Source organism: Ranitomeya variabilis, chromosome 8 (assembly GCF_051348905.1).
Source record: "Ranitomeya variabilis isolate aRanVar5 chromosome 8, aRanVar5.hap1, whole genome shotgun sequence".
Taxonomy (NCBI): domain Eukaryota; kingdom Metazoa; phylum Chordata; class Amphibia; order Anura; family Dendrobatidae; genus Ranitomeya; species Ranitomeya variabilis.
In genome coordinates, this window is record NC_135239.1 from 154,290,808 (window position 1) to 154,307,464 (window position 16,657).

A 16,657-nucleotide genomic window follows, 5' to 3' on the forward strand; every position below is an offset into this window, starting at 1 on the left:
AGCCTACTAGTTAAAGTTGCATACTTCGTTGCGCATTCCAAATGCTTTCCATGTGTCTCGTCTCAAACCCGCAATGTTTAATCATTTTCATTCTGCTCCGTCTCGCTCTCCTCTGCCCAGTACTGCCAATGATTCTTTTGAAATTAAGGATATTCTCTCCAGGAAAACTGTTAGAGGTCGAACCTTTTATTTGATTGATTGGAAGGGTTTCGGTCCTGAGGAGAGAATATCAACGCTCCTCTTATTTTGAGGAGGTTCCTTTCCAGTTCTAGAGGGAGGGGGAGTAAGAGAGGGGGTACTGTTACCAATATGACGGCGCCTGTCGGGTTTTTCTTTCTTGCGTCTTCCCAGGTAAGAAGCCTTAGTGTCTATGGTCGTCGCTAGTTTTGGCTGGTGCTTCTTTAGGTTCCTTGGCTCCCTGTCTCTGTTCTCTCCGCTGTGACTCTGCTTTGGTTTCAGGTCTTTCCCTGCCGGTTCTGTGTCTCTCCCGTCCCAGCCAATCCTGTGTCTCTGCCATCCCTGCCAGTCCTGTCTCTGCCTTCCCAGCCAGTCCTGTACCTCTGCCGTCCCTGCCAGTCCTGTGTCTCTGCCATCCCTGCCAGTCCTGTGTCTCTGCCGTCCCTGCCAGTCCTGTGTCTCTGCCGCCCCTGCCACTCCAATGTCTCTGCCGTCCTAGCTACTCCTGTGCCTCTGCTGTTTCTGTCTCCTCTGAGGCCCTGACTTCATCTCGTCTTCTCCTCTTCCTTAGTCAAGTCCTTGGTCGCCCCTTTGGCTCCGGCAGTTGCGGCTTCATCCTCCTTGGGCCTGTTCCAAGCACTCCCTGTATAGGGGGTGGCTCTATCTGGTCCACTCGTCCTCGGAGTCTCTGTAGCCGTGACCCAGATGTTCCACTTCTTGGGTTTCTCTCACCGAATCCTAATAAAATCCTTTTCCTGTAAACCTGTTGTACAGCCTCTCAGCTGAACTCCTCCCCACAGTTTAACCCTATGTTGCCTTTCTATCCCTAAGCTTGTGCATAACAAACACAGCACATTACAGTATACACAGTACAAGAACAGGCATAACAAACACAGCATATTACATTGGAAAAACATTTCATATTCATACATAACATGACCATATAAAACATGAGGGAACCATTGGGGTACCTCATGGGCTTGATGTGTAGGAGAGAGGAGGCAATTGAGGGCTCCCACCACCTCCTTACACCTTGACACAGTACTCCAGATGAGGTCTGACCAAGGAGGAGTAGAGGGGGATAATTACTTCACGTGATGTAGACTCTATGTTTCTCTTATTACATCCCAGAACTGTGTTTGCATTTTTGGGTGCTGCATCTCACTGTTGCCTCATGTAGAGTCTGTGATCTATTAGTATACACAAGTCATTTCCACACATGTTGTTGCTTAGTTCTATTCCTCCCCTTCTGTAGATGTCATTGTCATTTTTCTTACCCAGATGTAGAATCTTACATTTCTCCCTGTTAAATACCATTCTATTAGTTGATGCCCATTGTTCAAGCTTATCTAGATCCTTCTGATTCCTTTATCTGTTTTCTCTAGTGTTAAGCCCCCGTCACACTTAGGGTACCGTCACACAGTGGCATTTTCATCGCTACGACGGCACGATTCGTGACGTTCTAGCGATATCATTACGATCTCGCAGTGTCTGACACGCTACTGCGCTACCTGCTGAGAATCGTACGTCGTAGCAGATCGTTTGAAACTTTCTTTCGTCGCTGGATCTCCCACTGTCATCGCTGGATCGTTGTGTGTGACAGCGATCCAGCAAGGCGTTCGCTTGTAACCAGGGTAAACATCGGGTTACTAAGCGCAGGGCCGCGCTTAGTAACCCGATGTTTACCGTGGTTACCAGCGTAAAAGTAAAAAAAAAAAACCGTACATACTCACCATCTGATGTCCGTCTGCTTCCCGCTCTGACTGTCTGCCGGCCGGAAAGTGAGAGCTGCTTTCACTTTACGGCGGCACTCAGTCAGAGCGGGAAGCAGACGGCAAGGGACCTGACGGACATCAGATGGTGAGTATGTACGGTTTTTTTTTTTTTACTTTTACGCTGGTAACCACGGTAAACATCGGGTTACTAAGCGCGGCCCTGCGCTTAGTAACCCGATGTTTACCCTGGTTACCAGCGAATCTCGGCATCGTTGGTCGCTGAAGAGCGGTCTGTGTGACAGCTCCCCAGCGACCACACAACGACTTACCAACGATCACGGCCAGGTCGTATCGCAGGTCGTGATCGTTGGTAAATCGTATAGTGAGACGGTACCCTAAGGGTATGTGCACACGTCCGGATTTCTTGCAGAAATTTCCTGAAGAAAACCGGAAATTTTCTGCAAGAAATCCGCATTTTTTTTTGCGTTTTTTTTCCGATTTTTTTCGCGTTTTTTTTTAGCATTCTGCAAGCGTAATTAGCTTGCAGAATGCTAAAGTTTTCCAAGCGATCTGTAGCATCGCTTGGAAAACTGACTGACAGGTTGGTCACACTTGTCAAACATAGCGTTTGACAAGTGTGACCAACTTTTTACTATAGATGCAGCTTTTGCAGCATCTATAGTAAAAGATAGAATGTTTAAAAATAATAAAAAAAAATAAAAAAAATGCTTATACTCACCCGCAGACAGCTGATCTCCGTTCCGTATAGATGGTGAGTGCGCGCAGGACCTTCCATGACGTCGCGGTCACGTGAGCGGTCACGTGACCGGTCTCGACCAATCACAAGACGGCGACGTCATCGGCAGGTCCTTCACCGCACACCAGCTACAGGAACCGAAGCGACAGCGTGCAGTGGAGAGGCGGAAAGACATCGAAGGTGAGTATAGGACTATTTTTTATTTTAATTCTTTTTTTTTTGACCAATTATATGGTGCCCAGTCCGTGGAGGAGAGTCTCCTCTCCTCCACCCTGGGTACCAACCGCACATAATCTGCTTACTTCCCGCATGGTGTGCACAGCCCCGTGCGGGAAGTAAGCAGATCAATGGACTCCCAGGTGTGCGGAATCCCCTGCAATTCCGCATTTTAATGAACATGTTGCTTTTTTTTCCGCGATGCGATTTTTTTGCGGAAAAAAAGGCTACATTTGCACAAAAAATGCGGAATACACTGAAAATAATGGGAGGCATATGTAAGCGTTTTTTTCGCGTTTTTATCACGTTTTTATAGCGAAAAAACGCGAAAAAAACGCGAAAAATACTGAACGTGTGCACATGGCCTAAGGGTATGTGCACACGTCAGGATTTTGTGCAGAATTTGTGCAGAATTTTCCTGAGATTTTCCTGAGGAAAATCTGGCACCACTCCCAGGAAATCCTTATGCGTTTTTTGTGCGTTTTTTGTGCGTTTTTTGTGCGTTTTTTAATGCGTTTTTTTGTGCGTTTTTTGTGCGTTTTTTAGAACACAAAGTTGGTTGTAGAAAAAAAACCTCCCATGAGGTCATTTCCTGGTCCAACCCCTCTTCTCCATTTTGCTTCCTTGTTGGATTCAACATGCCGCACCATCGTCTTACTCCACAACAGAACCGGCTACTGTTGCATACGGCACTGCTTTTGCTGCACCACCACAGCGAGCAGGTAAGATAATGTCATTAGATGTGAACACTTTGCGTATTAGGCTGGTTTCACACTGTGTACAGCAGCCCGTTCAACACATACGTTTACGGGCTGCTGTATCGCAAGTGCTGACTTTGGCACATCGCTAGCGCCGATAGAGCATCTGCTAGCTCTATCAGCGCTAGCAGTGACAGACACGGCAACGCTGCAGTCCGAGTCTTGGGGTCCAACCGTCACTGAAATGACGGCACATGGCTTGCGATGCGTCCGACATAGGAGTCAATGACGGCGCTAGCAGACTACGTTTCACCGCGTTACGCAGCGGTGTAACGAAATCCGGCTAACGGACTGGGGGAACGCAATGTTAACCCAGCCTTAGGCTGCGGAGATGCCGAGTTTATGACGCTGCGGATTGGCAGCAGTTTTCCATGCGTTGTACAGTTCCATGTAATAATACATTCTATATTCTCCCATAGGAGCAATCTCGGAGAAGAAGGAATAGCAGACGTCAAAAAAGGATGTGGGTTCATCCCATTATTCAGGAACGGGAGGAAAAGGGACACTTCCATGTCCTTTACCAGGATTTAAGGAGGTAAGATATAGGGAGAAATGGTATATTGACAGCTGATTTTATTTGTTACTTTTTATTGCTATATACAACGTACTTTATGTTTAAAATGTGTGTTTAAAATTATTTGATTTTAATCTTTTTTTTATTTTTATTTTCAGGTTTCCAGATAAATTTACTCAGTTTTGCAAGCTTTCCATTGAGGCATTTGATCGTCTTCTAATTCTTCTTGGTCCACACCTCAGTTATGAAGATACAGTCATGCGAAGAGCAATCTCTGCAGAAGAAAGGCTGCTCATCACCTTGCGGTAAGGCCTTGCTGCGAGTGCCCCCCTAAATGCTGCCACAATGCTGCCAGTTTCCCTCTTAATGCTGCCGCAATAGTGCGAGTGCCCCCATAATGCTGCTAGTTCCCCATAATGCTTCCACAATGCTGCGAATGCACCCATAATGCTGCCGCAATGCTGCCAGTTCCCCCATAATGCTGCCGCAATGCTGCGAGTGCCCCCATTATGCTGCCACAATGCTGCCAGTTCCCCCATAGTGCTGCCGCAATGCTGCCAGTTCCCCCATAGTGCTGCCGCAATGCTGCCAGTTCCCCCATAGTGCTGCCGCAATGCTGCCAGTTCCCCCATAGTGCTGCCATAATGCTGCCAGTTCACCCATAATGCTGCTGCAATGCAGTGAGTGCCCACATAATGCTGCCACATTGCTGCCAGTTCCCCCATAATGCTGCCGCAATGCTGCGAGTGCCCCCATTATGCTGCCATAATGCTGCCAGTTCACCCATAATGCTGCCGCAATGCAGTGAGTGCCTACATAATGCTGCCACAATGCTGCCAGTTCCCCCATAATGCTGCCGCAATGCTGCGAGTGCCCCCATTATGCTGCCACAATGCTGCCAGTTCCCCCATAGTGCTGCCGCAATGCTGCCAGTTCCCCCATAGTGCTGCCGCAATGCTGCCAGTTCCCCCATAGTGCTGCCGCAATGCTGCGAGTGCCCCCATTATTAGTTATTCTAAAGAATTTTTTTTTTCTCTCATCAGGTTTTTAGCTACAGGAGAGAGCTACACATCCCTGCACCTCCAATTTAGGCTAGGCAAATCCACCATCTCGCAAATTGTACGGTGCACATGTACCGTCATCTGGCAGACGTTGCAGCCCATCGTGATGCCTTGCCCAACCGAGGAGACTTGGCTGCAGGTTGCAGCGGGTTTTCAAACTGTGGCCAATTTCCCCAACTGCGTAGGTTGTTGATGGCAAACATGTAAGGGTTCAGCAGCCACCACGATCAGGATCAAGCTTCTTTAATTATAAGAAGTGTTTTTCTGTGGTCCTGATGGCGGTGGCTGACGCACATTACAAGTTTGTTGCCATCGACGTCGGTGCTTATGGCAGTTCTGGGGACTCTCGGGTGCTGCAGTCATCACAGATTGGACTTCAAATTCTTCAAGATGGCGGCACGCTCCCAGCCCCAAGACCTTTGCCGGGTTCCACACATCCAGTGCCCTTTGTGATGGTATCGGATGAGGCATTTCCCTTAAAGCCCAACCTGCTGCGCCCATACCCACGAAGAGCACTGGATGATCGGCGTAGGATTTTCAATTACAGGCTGTGCCGTGCACGAAGATATGTGGAATGTACCTTCGGGATCATGTGTAGTCGGTGGAGGATTTTTCACACTGCCATCCAGTTAGATCCGGAGACCGTGGACACTGTGATAAAGGCATGCTGTGTGCTCCACAACTATGCTCGTGAATACAGCACAGAGGTAGTTGAGGAGCCACAGGTGTCAGAATTAGTTGCAGTGGACAACTTTGGTCAAGGAAGGCAATGTAACTCGGGTGTGCATGTGAGAGAAACCTTCGCAGACTACTTCATGAGTCCTGAAGGTGCCGTGCACTGGCAATACTCTTGTGCCGGTGTTGAGCAGCCTGAACTGCAGAGAAGATCGGATGCCTAAACCGAATCAAGGCCCAAGCCTGGACATCAGCGATAACAGCAGAGAACATATGATGGCCAAACCCATACAAAAAAAGGAACCAGTGTGTATAGCAGAGATGATAACAACAGAGAAAATGCGAGGCCTAATCCCTATCTAGCGAAGCCTATTTCCTATCTACCAAGGACCCTTTTTAATCATCAATATGAAAGCAAATAATCGTTAATAAATACAAAATATGATTTTAATAATTATCGTTTCCATGTTTGGTTTTTTGTTAATGTTGCTTCATCAGATCACATTATCCGGTCTTCACATTTGGTAATCATTCCAACTCAGAGTAGTATAACAAAACTTTTTTTATTAAATTAAAAAATAATTTTATTACATAACAGAAAATGTTGTGAAGATTATTAAAGGAAGATACATTAGCTGATGTAATATCCAAAAATCAATAACAAAATTTTTTTTTCAATAAACTTAGATTTTTTTGAAAAAACCGTAAATAACTTATTCACATTTGGGCTGGAACTCTCATCACAGTAAAGCATTGTCTACACTCCCATCTCTACTCAAAAAGGAGGAGACATCAAATCTCAAAAATTGTGATATTCCGGGTGGTATCCATAACCCGTAAATGAGTCATGTTGGGAGGAGAGACTGGAATTGGGTGTACTGGTACGATGGCCAGTTGCTGTAGGTCCAGGTGTATGTCCATAACTGTAGGCCTCTACGTGGTCGGGCCTGTATGTTGCCGCCTGCCCATAACGCTGCGGTGCGGCTGCTGGTGGTGGTGGTGGAGGCACAATGGGGTTATTAAAAATATTAAAAATACCCATCATAATTTGTTGGGCTGGGGGTAGGGTGGATGTCCCATCAATTGCCCTTAACAGACAATTGGCTACTGTCATGTACATTTGCTGCTTGTCCCGTGGCAGTGTTCTAAGGCGGTCTGCCAAAAGTGACCCAAATTTGTCTTGCTCATCTTGCTTTGCCGAATTGTCTAGCAGATTGAGCGTACGGCTTATTAAGTTTTCTATAACTTGAGCTTGTTTAGACTTCTTTGGTGCCGCCCTTCTCAAAGCCACGGGACGGGCAGAAGCAGCCCCCATCCCCATGTGCCTCGACACACCACCACCAGAGTTGGCTGCAGCGTCCGAGGAAGTAGAAGCAGTGTTAGAGTCCAAAACTTCTCCCGCACGAGGTGCTATGTCACGTTCTCCAAAGGTATCGGTAACCTCTTGTGACCTTCCGGACAAAGACATGTCCCCCGGAGAAGCTTGGCTGCCCATCCTGCATTCTTCTACTTCCTCTCCAATATTGTCCTCCGTGGAGTCACCTAGGTCCGGAGGTGTTTGGGCACAGACGTTGCTTTCAGTTCTGCAGACCAAAGAAAAAAAAACAATGTTAAAAAAATACTATTTTCAATCATTACGTCAAGCTAAACAATTTTTATATATAAACTACCTCCTCAAACTCCGGCTTCCCAATATAAACTGCAGCTGGTCTGCATATGGCACCCTCTTCCTTGGCGGCGAGCTGCCACTCGGAGTCTTGAGGGACTTCATTAATCGATCTGTCACTGACCGCCACCTCTTCCTCACATCGCCCACTGAAATGAAAGAATTTAAAAATAAAATATTACAAATCCCATTTCCTTACTTTTTCCAAAAAATTTAAAAAATCAATACTTACAAATTGTTGTTTGCCACTGTTTAGGTAGATTCGGCCACTCAGGAAATAGAGTTGTTACAATCTTGGGCCAGGCATCACGCTTTGACCCCTTGTAATTCTCATGTGACCGGTCCCAGACCTCCGGGTGTTTTTCAATCTGAAAAATAACAGATTACAAGGGAAAATTTGTATTAAAATTTATAGTGAAAGAACAGAAATATACGGTTATCTACAGTTGCACAAAGACCGTGTGCAAGAAAATACATGTAAGTAACGGTTTTTTGGGTCGTTACACACAAAAATTTTCTCCCTGCTACTACGTGGCCTGTGCTATATACTACATGGGCTGTGCTATATAAGTGGCTGGGCAATATACTACATGGCCTGTGCTATATACATGGTTAGGCTATATACTACGTGGCCTGTGCTATATACGTGGCTCGGCAATATACTACATGGGCTGTGCTATATAAGTGGCTGGGCAATATACTATGTGGCCTGTGCTATATACTACATGGGATGTGCTAAATAAGTGGCTGTGCTATATACGTGGCTGGGCAATATACTACATGGGCTGTGCTATATACGTGGCTGGGCAATATACTACATGGGCTGGGCAATATACTACATGGGCTGTGCTATATACGTGGCTGGGCAATATACTACGTGGCCTGTGCTATATACTACATGGGATGTGCTAAATAAGTGGCTGGGCAATATACTACATGGGATGTGCTATATACGTGGCTGGGCAATATACTACATTGGCTGGGCAATATACTACATGGGCTGTGCTATATACGTGGCTGGGCAATATACTACGTGGCCTGTGCTATATACTACATGGGATGTGCTAAATAAGTGGCTGGGCAATATACTACATGGGCTGGGCAATATACTACATGGGCTGTGCTATATACGTGGCTGGGCAATATACTACGTGGCCTGTGCTATATACTACATGGGATGTGCTAAATAAGTGGCTGGGCAATATACTACATGGGCTGTGCTATATACGTGGCTGGGCAATATACTACGTGGCCTGTGCTATATACTACATGGGATGTGCTAAATAAGTGGCTGGGCAATATACTACATGGGCTGTGCTATATACGTGGCTGGGCAATATACTACATGGGCTGGGCAATATACGTGGCTGGGCAATATACTACATGGGCAGAGCTATATAAGTGGCAGGGCAATATACTACATGGGCAGTGCTATATACTATGTGGCCTGCGCGATATACTATGTGGGCTGTGCGACATACCACGTATATCGGGCCACCATCTAGTGTGTGTGTGTGTGTGTGTATATATATATATATATATATATATATATATATATTTCACTATTACATACAGCGCTAGATTGCAGAAAGGCCTGTAATTAAATTCCCGGGTTTTTATATCTCCTCTCTTCTCTTATATGGAATAACATACAGTAAACCATGTCATTTTTTTGGAGGGGGACATATTTGGGCGCTAAAGCTATTAAAGGGTTATATCACGGGAAAAAATGGCGTGGGCTCCCGCGCAATTTTCTCCGCCAGAGTGGTAAAGCCAGTGACTGAGGGCAGATATTAATAGCCAGGAGAGGGTCCATGGTTATTGGCCCCCCCGTGGCTAAAAACATCTGCCCCCAGCCACCCCAGAAAAGGCACCTCTGGAAGATGCGCCTATTCTGGCACTTGGCCACTCTCTTCCCACTCCCGTGTAGCGGTGGGATATGGGGTAATGAAGGGTTAATGTCACCTTGCTATTGTAAGGTGACATTAAGCCAGATTAATAATGGAGAGGCGTCAATTATGACACCTATCCATTGTTAACCCTTGCACATGAAAAGGGTTAATAAAGACAGACAAATAATTTCAAAATTTTAATGAAATAAAGACACCCAGTTTTTGACCACATTTTATTAAACTGGTAATCCAAGGGTAAAAAAAAAAAAAATTGATTTACAAAGGAACCGGTGCTAATGCACCTGTCCCCTTGTAAACATTACTGCACATGACATATTTAATCTCTGCGCAGCCTCAGCGGCTGAACGGAGATGAACAGATAGCATGAGAAAAAATTTCCCACGCTCCAGAGTTCATCTCCGGTCAGCCGGAGAGTCCGCGCAGCCGCAGTGACTACCGAACGAGTTCACCCGAACAGCGCGAGCTGCCTTCGGGAGAACTCGGTATACAGTGAACGGGATCGCTTTACGATCCCGTTCATTGTATCGGCGGCCGCGGTTTAGAGAAGCCACATCTTATGTGGCTGCTCTAAACTCAAGATCCCAGTGGGACACTCGTTTAATTGGATGCTGCGGAGGGTAGGTATACATTGTGGTTTGTTTTTTTACTTTTTTTCTGACGAGGGATTCGTGGAATTGGGCGTTTAGGTGAGTATGGGTTTGGTTTTTTTAATTTATTTTAGGTGGCGATCGGCGGGGACAGGTATGTATAATTTATTTCCACAGGTAACCACTGGCCACCAATGAAAATTAATTTAATGGACTATTAAAAAATAGGGACACGACAGGGGGATAATTTATATTATTGATTTTTACCACTGGCCACCACTGTAAACACTGGCCACCAATGTAAACACTGGCCAGTGCCACCAATGTAAACACTGGCCACCATTGTTTTTAATAAGGGGACATTTTGTGGGGGAAATTTTGTTACATTTTACTAGGAAATTTAGGATGAGGGGACCACAACAACATTTCGGGGACGTACATAACAGCAGGGACAGTTCGATGGGAAATACTGCTCCCATCGAGCTGAGCCTGCTGCAACGACTTGGAGGGAACAGACAAAGGCCGATGGGTGTAGTCTCATCGGCCGATGTCCGAACACACGCACACACACATATATACACAGACACACACACACATATATACACAGACACACACACATATATACACTATATACACAGACACACACACTCTTACCACACTTATCATCTGCACCACATCCAGGCTCATACGATCGTAGCACTCCATGCTGGCAGCTATAAGCAGGATGGATTTTATGGGATATGCATGCATGGCATGATGGGATGGCCATTATGGGATGGACATTGTGTTGTCACTTCCTGTTTTACCGCAAAAATAACGCTAGAAATCCGCATTTTTTTAATATGTTTGCGGATTTCTAGCGTTTCAATGCAAGGCTATGTGTGCGGGAAATCAGCAATTCCGCAAAATTAATGAACATGTTGCTTTTTTTTCCGTGAATCGTTTTTTTCGCGGAAAAAAACGCAACGTTTGCACTATTTTTGCGGAATACATAAAAACGACTAGGAACTATATGTAAGCGTTTTTTTTACATTTTTATCGCGATTTTATAGCGAAAAAAACGCGAAAAAACCTGAACGTGTGCACATGGCCTAAGCGAGGTCGCTAGCGAGATCGCTGCTTAGTCACAAGTTTTGTGACGCAACAGCGACCTCAGTAGCGATCTCGCTATGTTTGACACGTAGCAGCGACCAGGCCCCTGCTGTGAGATCACTGGTCGTGTTGGAATGGCCTGGACCTTTTTTTGATCGTTGAGGTCCCGTTGACATCGCTGAATCGGTGTGTGTGACACGGATTCAGCGATGTCTTCACTGGTAACCAGGATAAACATCGGGTTACTAAGCGCGGCCCTGCGCTTAGCAACCCGATGTTTACCCTGGTTACCCGGGGACCTCGGCATCGTTGGTCGCTGGAGAGCTGTCTGTGTGACAGCTCCCCAGCGACCACACAGCGACTAAACAGCGACGCTGCAGCGATCGGCATCGTTGTCTGTATCGCTGCAGCGTCGCTAAGTGTGACGGGGCCTTTAGCTATCCCTCCTAGCTTTACATCATCTACAAATTTGATTAGTTTACCTTCAGGTTCCTTATCTAGATCATTTTTTTTAAATGTTGAACACCACTGAGGCCAAGACAAAGCCATGTGGTACCATACTTGAAACACTCTTCCAATTGGATGTGATGTGCAACCATTTAATACCTCTCTTTGAGTACGATAACTGAGCTAATTATGAATCCACCTAACCGTAGCCCTGTCAATCCCATACTTCATCATTTTTTCAATAACAATAGTATAAGATACTTTATCAAATGTTTAGCTGAAGTTAAGATATACTGTATTTACTGCATTTCTCTGATCCACCCAGTCAGTGATTACATCATGGATGGAAATTAGATTAGTGTGGCATGACTTGTTTGTTACAATCTCATGCTAGCGCTGGTTAATTACTGTATTCTTATGTAAGTACTTACATGCATGTTGTTTAATAATTTGTTCAAAGATCTTTCCTAGTGTAAAAGTAAGGATTACTGACCTATAATTTCCTGGCCCCATCTTCTTTCCTTTTTTTGAAGATAAGGACAACATTTCCCCTTGTCTAATCTTCTGGGACTTCTATCTTCCAGGATTTTTCAAAGATGCTACCTTGTGGTTCTGCAATTTCCTCTGCTATCTCTTTCAGTACCCTGGGATGTAACTCATCTGTACCAGGATGTTTACATTCATTTCAATTAGTTCCCTCACCATGTCTCTGTGTATAGACAGTGTGAATTATTTTATTAATTTAAAAGTTCAGACTCTCAAGAATAACATTTTTGATGACTTCCCCCTTTTCATCCTGTAAATATCCAAAAGTATCTTTGACTTTTCTATTGCTTTTGGTCTCCCATGGAAAGCTCAGTTCATTTCAGTATTTAGCTCTTCTAATGCTTGCCCTACATTCCCTAAAGACGGCATTATATTCTTATATAGAGCCAAGAAAGGACACTAGGAGCATTCTAGAGTATACCTGTAAGATATGGCATAGGACAAAAAAGGGGGGCCATGCACAAAATGGTTCACATTGTTCATATAGAAAAAAAATGCAAACAACACCAAATATAAAGTATATAAAACACAAAAGTATATTAGATACTGAGTAACAAAATGATGACATATAAAAAATAGACTAGCTCAAACCAATGCAGCGGTGCACAACACAGAAATAATGCTTGGGAGACATAGAAGTATTGGTAATACCTCTATATATAGGTGCAGTACATAGGACAGTAGTATATAAATGATAAACTGGCTTCAGTGTGTTGGTATTGAAATAGAACAATACAAAATGTACTGGTACCAACAACAAAGGTAAAGGATAAAGTACAGTTACTACACTGTGTGCAGAATTATTAAGCAAGTTGTATTTTAGAGGATTATTTTTATTATTGATCAACAACTATGTTCTCAATCAATCCAAATGACTCATAAATAGTGTTGAGCGATACCTTCCGATATTCAAAAGTATCGGTATCGGATTGGATCGGCCGATATCCAAAAAATATCGGATATCGCCGATACCGATACCCGATACCAATACAAGTCAATGGGACACAAATATCGGAAGCTATCCTGGATGGTTCCAAGTCACATGAGCGGTCACGCGACCAATCACAAGACCGCGACGTCATCGCAGGTCCTACACTCACTGCATTCTTAGGAACGGAGGCTGCCGGTCCAGGGTCCGTCGGAGGGGTGAGTATATCCATATTTTTTTTTTTTATTCTTTATTTTTTACATGAATATGGATCCCAGGGCCTGAAGGAGAGTCTCCTCTCCTCCAGACCCTGGGAACCATACGCACCGCACACGCCTGGGAACTTATAGGAACTTCCGATTCCGATTTCCGATATCACAAAAATATCGGAACTCGGTATCGGAACTCCGATACAGCGAATATCGGCCGATACCCGATATTTGCAGTATCGGAATGCTCAACACTACTCATAAATATCAAAGCTTAATATTTGTGGAAGTTGGAGTGGGTTTTTTTTTAGACTTGGCTATTTTAGGAGGATATGTGTGTAACTATTACTGTGCAGAATTATTAGGCAACTTAATAAAAAACAAATATATTCCCATCTCATTTGATTATTTTCACCAGGTAAACCAATATAACTGCACAAAATTTAGAAATAAACATTTCTGACATGCAAAAACTAAACCCAAAAAAATTAGTGACCAATATAGCCACCTTTCTTTATGACACTCAACAGCCATCCATCCATAGATTCTGTCAGTTGCTTGATCTGTTTATGATCAACATTGCGTGCAGCAGCCACCACAGCCTCCCAGACACTGTTCCGAGAGGTGTACTGTTTTCCCTCCCTGTAGATCTCACATTTTATGAGGGACCACAGGTTCTCTATGGGGTTCAGATCAGGTGAACAAGGGGGCCATGTCATTATTTTTTCTTCTTTGAGACCTTTACTGGCCATCCACGCTGTGGAGTAGTTGGAGGCATGTGATGGAGCATTGTCCTCTATGAAAATCATGTTTTTCTTGACGATACCAACTTCTTCCTGTACCACTGCTTGAAGAAGTTGTCTTTCAGAAACTGGCAGTAGGTCTGGGAGTTGAGCTTCACTCGATCCTCAACCCTAAAAGGTCCCACAAGTTAATCTTTGATGATACCAGCCCATACCAGTACCCCACCTCCACCTTTCTGGCGTCTGAGTCGGAGTGGAGCTCTCATTTCATCAGCCCATAAAACCTTTGAAAAGTCAGTTTTAAGATATTTCTTGGCCCAGTCTTGACGTTTTATCTTATGTTTCTTGTTCAAATGTGCTCGTTTTTCAGCCTTCCTTACCTTGGCCATGTCCCTGAGTATCGCACACCTTGTGCTTTTTGTTACTCCAGTAAAGCTGCAGTTCTGAAATATGGCAAAACTGGTGGCAAATGGCATCTATCTTGGCAGCATCATGCTTGATTTTCCTCAATTTATGGGCAGCTTTTTTGCGCCTTATTTGCACAACACGCTTCTTGCGACCCTGTTGGCTATTTGCCATGAAACGATTGATTGTTCAGTGATCATGCTTCAAAAGGTTGGCAATTTCAAGACTGCTGCATCCCTCTGCAAGACATCTCACAATTTTGGACTTTTCAGAGCTCGTCAAATCTCTCTTCTGACCCATTTTGCCGAAGGAAAGGAAGTTACCTAATAATTAAGCACACCTTATATAGGGTTTTGGTGTCATTAGACAACACCCCTCCTCATTACAGAGATGCACATCACCTGATTTACTTAATTGGTAGTTGGCTTTCAAGCCTGAACAGCTTGGAGTAGGACAACATGTGTAAAAAGTATCATGTGATCAAAATACAACTTGCCTAATAATTCTGCACATAGTGTAGTCCTTGAATATACAGAGTAAATGGGTATGATAAAGTGCATGAGCAAAATAGAGGTAGAGAAGAATTATCAAACAGTAATTACCCAAGCATAGGTGTGCAATGGGGTCCCCTACGCGCGTTTCGGCATTTGTCTTCTTCCGGGGGTGAAGTCATTATTATTAGGGACTTCAGCTACCAATCAATGATGAGGGCAGGGTTATATAGATTAGCTCATATGGCCTGCAGGTGAGACCTAGTCTGGCAGTGAAAATATCTTGCTAATAAAAGGTTGTATTGAAACTACAACACACAGCCTAATAAGTAAAACATCCCCGGAATGAGGCTTTCTTGCTGTATATTATGCTGCTCTCATACTTAAAAACCATCTGACAGACTCCCTTTAATCCAGCATGTAGGACAAAGTTGTATCAGAAAAACTAAAGTAGACAACCCACAAGTACTGCAGGAGATAAGGTAGACAGATCATTATTTCTAATATTCAAGTATTCCATAATAACAGGGTCTATACCACAGGACTGGTGCATAGCAAATGTGGTGGTAATATTCAAAAAGGGGAAAAAACTGAGCCTTGAAATATAGGTCGGTAAGTTTAACTTCTACCATGGGTATAATCATTTAGGGTTTCCTAAGAGATGCTATCCTGGAGTGTCTCAATAAGAATAACTTCATGACCCAACATCAGCGAGTGTTTATGAGGAATCGGCCCTGTCAAACTAAGCTGATCAGCTTTCTATGAAAAGGTAAGTTCCAGATTAGGGTAACACTGTAGATGTTGTCTATCTGAACTTTTCAAAAGCGTTTGATACGGAGTCACATAAAATGAGCGAAATTGGCCTAGGGGAAAATACATGTAACTGGGTTAACAACTGGCTCAGTAACAGGAAACATATGGTAGTTATTAATGGAACACAATCAGATTGGACCCTAGTTAACAGTGGGGATACCACAGGGGTCAGTATTGGGCCCTTTTCTTTCTAACATTTATTAACCCCTTCATTACAAGTTCCATTTCTGTTTATAAAAAAACTACAAACAGGTAAAACACCAGCGCCTATAATGTAAATATTAGAATGGGGGAGCAGAGGCACTATAAGCTGCAGACAGATTATGGATTCTGTGTGATAAAATCCAAACTGAAGGAAGAAGGGGATAAAATGGTGATTTGTTGCGCTAATAAACTATGAAAAATGGCTTAAAATTGTTTATACCCCCCCAAAAAAAAACAATGGTAAAAATGTTAGATGAACAAAGTATACAAAGCCGAAACAACAAGTGCGAATTGATATTACTAACAGGATGAGTTTACATACTGTGTTTGAACATAGACCTGCTGACACTAAAACATACAAAGTAGAAAGCCGGCACTTCAAGTGCCTGTTGATAATACTAACAGGATGGGTTTACATACCGTGTTTACACATAGACCTGCTGACACTGTAGCTTGTTGTGACTCTCCGTGCTGCTGGTAGAAAAGAAAGGCTTGCCACTGGGAGTGAATAGATGCAGAGCACGGCAAGTTGAAACATTAAGTTTCTTTGTGGGAAAGGAATCTGGTCTGTAGAGCCAGGAGCGCTCCAGCCGGTAGCGTCCCTGGATACCCGGCAAGAAAATGGCTGACAGTGCTTAGAGATGGCGTGTGATGTCTCAAAAAGTTCAGGGGCTGAGAAGGACCAAAAAGCAATCCAATGCATTTCAGGGAGTACACCTCAGGGTGTCTGTACACCTAGG

At 44.2% G+C, this 16,657-nt stretch overlaps 1 protein-coding gene across 1 annotated transcript; it reads right to left on the reverse strand.

Moving 5' to 3' along the window:
* Positions 1-6,610: 6,610 nt before the first annotated feature.
* On the reverse strand, positions 6,611-16,445 carry LOC143788251 (uncharacterized). Its single transcript, XM_077277775.1, has 4 exons — positions 16,338-16,445; positions 7,772-7,907; positions 7,544-7,688; positions 6,611-7,456 (listed from the first exon to the last, which is right to left on the reverse strand). Exons 3-4 carry the CDS (start codon positions 7,642-7,644, stop codon positions 6,673-6,675), a joined length of 885 nt encoding a protein of 294 aa, XP_077133890.1. The 5' UTR covers positions 7,645-7,688; positions 7,772-7,907; positions 16,338-16,445; the 3' UTR covers positions 6,611-6,672.
* Between the last annotated feature and the right edge of the window lie 212 nt (positions 16,446-16,657).